General features: G+C 36.7%; 1 protein-coding gene across 1 annotated transcript; it reads left to right on the top strand.

The window, feature by feature from the left end:
• The first annotated feature begins 587 nt into the window (after positions 1 to 587).
• Positions 588 to 5,568, top strand: LOC113726879 (uncharacterized). Its single transcript, XM_027250792.2, has 7 exons — positions 588 to 1,212; positions 1,500 to 1,538; positions 1,643 to 1,780; positions 2,048 to 2,187; positions 2,314 to 2,420; positions 3,216 to 3,328; positions 4,896 to 5,568. The coding sequence occupies exons 1-7, from the start codon at positions 1,069 to 1,071 to the stop codon at positions 5,280 to 5,282; spliced, it is 1,068 nt and encodes a 355-aa protein (XP_027106593.1). The 5' UTR covers positions 588 to 1,068; the 3' UTR covers positions 5,283 to 5,568.
• The last annotated feature ends 699 nt before the right edge of the window (positions 5,569 to 6,267 follow it).

Genomic DNA, 6,267 nt, shown 5'->3' with positions numbered 1-6,267 from the left:
GAGGAATTCTATTTTAAAAAACTAAACCTCAAATTGGCTTTTGCAATTTTCATGTAACAGTCTCCGATGAAATGAGTCTAGTCCCAAAAAAAAAAAAACAAAGGGATAGAATTTTATGTCGACTCAATTTTGCCACTTCTGACTTATTAAAAAAATTAGTCATTTATGAAGCAACCAGTTTGCCAATTAACCCACTTTCCGAAGAAAGAGATACAAATGAAAAAGCTTGATTAAATTCTTAGAGTCTCATTGTTTTGGCCTGATCGATATCTGATTAGGATTTTAACTTGTGTACTTGGGATGACATTCAAATGGCGAATTTTCTTAACATGTCAAATAGATGAACCCTACTGAGATGGCTTGACAATGAATGGATGAAATTTCGAAAATATAAGCATTAGATTAAAAAAAGTCCACTGAGATCCCTTCCCGTCAGCAATTGCCTGGACAATGGAGTTTAGTGAATCCCCCTTTTGATGAGTGATTTTCAAGCATTGTTGAAAAGAAAACAAGAAACGGAGAGGGCAATAGCTAGCGTTAGTCTGAGTATTCTTCTTTCCCCTTTCCCACGTTGGTTCAGGAGTGTGAGAGGATCTCCCTTTAAAAGTCCACTGAGCTCCCTTCCAGCTAACAATTGCCTGGACAGTGGAGTTTTGTGAATCTCTTTTAGATGAGTGATTTTCAAGCATCGTTGAAAAAAAAAAAACTTAGATTAAAAAAAGTTTGGAAATTAAAATAATTTAATTCCACTTAGATGTCTGAAAAAATAAAATGAATTTCGCACATTATTAATTTAGGGTACTAAAATGTCCACTGTAGTTTGGGCGGTGGCATTGAACAAAGACTATTCTGCAGTCCGGTGAAAGTACGAGGATCAAAAGTTTCAAAACTTCTCTATAATTTAGACGAATCTTTTGCTTTTCCATAACCAAAGGAGAAAAAATAAGAATAAAGAAATTACAGGCACTTGACAGATTCTTGGCTTCGGGCCAACCTCAATCAAACCTGTTTCTCCAAACCAAGAAAAGCTAACGGAGATTGCCTGCCTTCTGCAAATACAACAAATAAATGGCTGCTTCAGAAGAAGAAGTGGCCGCAGAATTGGAAGCTGTGGAAGCAGTTTATAGCCAAGACTCCTATATTCTTCGAAACTACCCTCCCCACCTCCACATCCAGGTTAAACCCCGCACTGCCGATGTCTCTTCTCAACAGGTAATACAATCCCCTTCAACCTATCCCGTCCCACAAATAAAGGAAAAAATCCCGTCTTTTAAGATGTTAGTTGTGCTTTGTATGGTACTGGGAATGATTGCAAATACATAATTGCCCAAATTTTGAATTTCTCTGATTGATTTTCAGCTGGTTCTTTGTTTTTCATGCCAAAGCTACAATCTTTATCTGATAATGATTGTGGGTTTGATTCCTTTTCTTTTTCTTTTTGGGGAATTCATGCTATTTTCTGTTCAATTTTTGATCTTGACAAAGAAAAAATGTTGCAGTTTGTGGAAGCAATTATTGGGATTCAAGCAACGTCTAAGGTACTTTATCAGTAAAAACAAAAATTTAGATTGCCCACTTAGTTATCTTTTTTCTTTTATGCGTATTGGAGGATTAGTAATTATTGATTTTTTGTGGTTGCCAGTATCCGGATGAACCGCCAATTATTAGCATTGTTGATTCAAAGGGTTTAGATGATGTGAGGCAAAATCAGTTAATAGCTAGTATAAGGGACAAGGCCATTGAACTCTCCTCGTGTTTGATGCTTGTTGCACTATGTGAGGTAATCTTTTGTTTTACTGCTCGTAAAAGATTGCCTTGTTTTGCCCAAATTGTAGTTATCATTTAATTAATTATGTTTTCGTTGAAAGACAGAAATTTTAGTGATGGATGTATGCTTATTATTCTTGGGCCACTGATCAATCGGTCAAATAGTGTTTTTGTTGCTTTAGAGTAGTTATATAGCACATTGATGGTGCATATGAAATTTTCATAGCAATTAATAATTAACACATGTTCAAGCTATTGATGAACTTGGATGTATTGTTAGGAAGCAGTGGAGAAGCTCTCTAGTATGAATCATCCAGATGGCGATTGCCCATTATGCTTGAATCCATTACTCGATGAGAAAGATGGCAATGACTCATTGCCATTTATGAAGTTGATGTCCTGTTTTCATTGCTTTCACTGGTAAGTAGAGTTCTCGGTGAAATAGCCTCGTGCATTTTGTTGTAATGGGAATTGTTATCTTTTTCAGGTAACATTTGGCTAAACTTTTGTACTGGGGTTTCCTGATGTGCTTTATAATGATTGCAGTGAATGCATCATCAGATGGTGGAACTGGCTTCAAGCTCAAAAAGAATTGGATCATGCAAATGCTTCTTGTTCTGTCACATCTATCAAGGACATGGAAGACCAAGAAGGTGCTTCATAATAGGAACCATTTGCAATACTCTTCTTATTACATTTATCTAGCTATTCAACCAAAAAAGGAATAGTAAATAAAAAACAAAATAACAATCTTCTGTTTGAGGTAAAGCAAAAAGACAAATTTATGCTGCCTTATCTGCAGCAATTTAGCTGCAGGTCACAGTGTAGGCAACTGTGGGACTGAGGTTGGGGGTTTCCTACCCTCTCTTTGTCTGGTTTTTGCTCCTCAAATTTATATGTTTATATAACCTATTCTCGTGTGATTCATTTTTTCTTTTTTTTTTCTTTTGGTTACATTTTCACTGATTTAACTTACTCTTGAAGCTCTTATTCTCAACCACTTGGGAAAACCCAACTGATTATTGTCATTGTTTTTTGAGAAGTTAGCATATGAAAGCTAGCGCAATTATAGCATATATAACAGTAGTGGAAAAGCGATATCAAGCCAAAAAACGTTCCTGACTGCCACAAACATTGATATAGTTTTATAAAAATAGTCCTCAAACTATCGCCATCTAGTATAGACAGTTAACTCAGGTTATGGTATTTGACTTGTAAACTCAAAGTCGCTGGAGAATATTGCTCATTGCCCAGCTATCTCATAGTGTAAAAGAGGGTAGGAAATGTATTTATGAACCAAGCAGTTGAACCTGCTTTAAAAATTACTTGCAAATATAGAAACCATCAAGTGCTGGTAGTTTTAGTAGTGGATGCTCTAGTTCAGCATTATTCTCAAGGTTGTGATATCTGCTGAACCTGGGTTATTACGGACTTATTGTTGTGCGCAGGTATGTGCGAAATTACTGAAGAAAGGATGGGAGAGTGTCCTGTTTGTCGTAAAGTTTTTCTTGCAAAGGATATTGAACATGTACTTGACTTGGTCGGAACTGACTATCATTTGGTAAGTCAACAAACTCCTTCAACCTGCTAAACCATTATGATTTCATGTGGTTTACATGCTGAATAAACTGAATTATCTACTTATTGGCTAGCTCTAATTTAAAAGCATATTGCATATGAATAGTCATGGCATATTAAGGTTTACTACAGATACCGTCTATAAGTTTTGGTGACACAATCATTGCCTGATCTTCTCAAGGATGAAAAATATTAGAACTCCCCCTCCAACTTACAATAAATGAAATTAGCTTCACAATGTCAGACAACTGTTTCAGGGAGCATTTTGTAAAGGCTTGGAACAGGTTTACTTAGTTAAAAGTATTGTTTAAGACCAAAATCTAATTTGTCTATATATAGGTTGTCACTAAGTGGGGTTAGCTGATTGAGTTTCAAACCAAGTGGCAGCTTGTTTACACTGCAACAAAACATGTCCTAGTAACAAGTAGAAATAATTGACAATTTTGAGGAGGAATGTTAGTTTCAATTTCAAAGAGTATTTATCTAACAATAAATGTTGTCAACCTTTTCCAAATTTCTGCAAATGTAATACTCCCTCCATCCCATTGTTATTGTGATGTTTCACCGTTTTCACTGCCCCAAAATTTGAGTCATTCTACAATTCTTCTATCAAACATTTCAGTGTTACCTTCAAGAATAGGGTATTGATAAAAGAGTTATTGGGACCCACAAATGGATGCATTTGGAAGAAAGGAGTGGCGTGTGAGAGGCACCACAAATATATGTGGTCAACTTTGGTGTGTGGTTCTTACAGTCTATAAAATGGATTTGAAATGCCGTAGGACCAACGGCATCTTTTGTCATAACAATTCTGACGCTATGAGTTTTTGCACTTATGAATGGGGGCAAAGATGGCACAAACAGCTCAAATTCAAATCTGCTTGAACTGTTTTTGAAAATTTATAATTTTGGAAAGCATCCCTTTTATTGGGACAGAGGGAGTATCATTTAAGACATTGGCTCAAAATCATAGTTGTTTGTCATCCATAGCGCGTCATAGCCTAAAGATCCTGCTTTAGATATAGCTGATAGAGCCGGCTATGTTAAAGTGAAAGGAACATAGAGCATAAAAATTTTAATCTGTTAAAAGTATGAACTCCCACTGTTCTGAGCCTAAAGCAACTGAAAAGCAAGTATAAGTATGAAATAGGAAAATTTTATAAATGGCTAAGAGAGAAGACTAACCAAGTGCGATCATTAAAAAGGCCCAGAAGAAGAGCGAAGAAAGAAGAGCAACAAGAGAGGGGATGAGGAGAAGAAAAATAAAAGAGGGCAGGAGAAGAGAGGTGGGGATGGGAGACTCTGATTTTCCTTTATCTAAGTGGATGCTCAGATGTGCCATTTCTTTTCTTTCTAACAGCAGTGATTTTAGTAATGCCTGAAATTAGGTTAGGAATACTCTTTTAACATAGAATTGGGTTAGGAATATTCTAAATTGGTTGCCTAGGCAATTTATATTGCTTTTACATATGGCGTGGGGAATTTCTTATCCTGACTCCATCTTATGTCAATTTTTTCTCACGATATTAATCCTCCTTGATGAAAAATAGAGTTCGAGTGGAACTGAATCCGTAGACGAGGATAATCTTCTTCAGTCTTATTCGGAGAAAAGTAGAAGGCAGAAATATGAGGCCATATTGAAACTTCAGAAAGAGAATGATGGCTTAATTGAACCCAAAAAGCACGAAGTACTGTTGCCTGGTATGTTTCTACCTCGGTCGGCTCCACCATCTTCAATTTCCTCGGAGAAAGAAACCGATGGGCAACAAAGTGAAGATGGAGTTGTGGGATCAGGAGCAACACCAAGTGTTCCATCAAATAGGCCTAGCACCAGCAAGCATAGAAACTTCAGTGGCAGGAAGCATTCACACAGAGGACGAAGTTCAGGAAAACATGCAAGGCGGTGGATTCAGAAAGAGAATGGAGCTGCTAATTGATGCATGTGTTACTTAAAAAAGAAAGAAGAATAACTACTAAAGGAAATCCTTAGGTTCTTAGGTGCATAGTTTGCATAAAACTTTTGAGATATTATTTTTATCCGGAAAAAAATGTAGTTTGATAGGTCAAAGAAAGATTGGTCGCTTTGTATCAATTGCAGTCGGTAAATTTCTGTACTGTTGGAATTGGAGATATACAAGGTTCTCTTCTTTGAGCATGAAGAGATGCCTGTATTGAAGATATAGTATATCAATTGAGGTTTAATTCGACCAGACATTTTTGAAATCTTGATCATCCCGTAATTGAATTATACAACTGTTAGAAAGTTAATGCTGCTGATTTCTGATGATGAGAATTGATTTCATTGATGTTAATTATTATTCTTTTGCTTATCTGCAACATAAGTTTCAGTTCAGGGCATTTCCAAATATGGTTCTACCATTACATTGTTGACTTTATAACTAAAACCATTTAAAAGAGAAGATGGTTTGGCTATCAAATGGCCATCCTTTGTGCACAATTATCATAACAAGTTGCATGATTAGCTATGCAATGTCCTGATGTCTCCCTTCTTCTGCTTATGGGTGTCAACGTTGGAAGGATTTCATACAGAACAAACAAATAATTGTGGGATGATGAGCACATTGCCAGTTTGACACCATCGAGAGAGAAGTTCTAATGCAGTATATATGCATATATAGCTTTCCATGGAAGACTAGTTCTATGCTTTTATGTATATGAGCATTGAGGAGCATCCGCTGATGTCCATGTACGGGAGGTACAGATCCCTCAAGCCTGGCTTGTCGCATCCTTCGTGTTTTTGCAGCAATAGCAGGAGGGGGGAAGGGAAGGGAAGGGAAGGGAAAGTAAGGGGCAAAAGAAAAATGCAGTCCAACGTCAAAGTCACTAATGCATGCACCAATGGATCCAGGTAGCTAGTTGAGGGAACAAAATGTGAAGGCTAAATTCTCTTTCAGATTGAAA

Source organism: Coffea arabica, chromosome 2c (assembly GCF_036785885.1).
Source record: "Coffea arabica cultivar ET-39 chromosome 2c, Coffea Arabica ET-39 HiFi, whole genome shotgun sequence".
NCBI lineage: Eukaryota > Viridiplantae > Streptophyta > Magnoliopsida > Gentianales > Rubiaceae > Coffea > Coffea arabica.
The sequence above is the reverse complement of the archived record's forward strand: the minus strand, read 5'-3'. Positions and strand labels throughout refer to the sequence as shown.

Bases quoted from the DNA above. Each gene is read 5' to 3' on its own strand.
- LOC113726879 (XM_027250792.2), top strand. From the start codon at position 1,069: ATGGCTGCTTCAGAAGAAGAAGTGGCCGCAGAATTGGAAGCTGTGGAA. The intron at 2,188-2,313 runs GTAAGTAGAGTT...TAATGATTGCAG, and splicing joins TGTTTTCATTGCTTTCACTG to TGAATGCATCATCAGATGGT. The intron at 2,421-3,215 runs GTGCTTCATAAT...TGTTGTGCGCAG, and splicing joins GGACATGGAAGACCAAGAAG to GTATGTGCGAAATTACTGAA.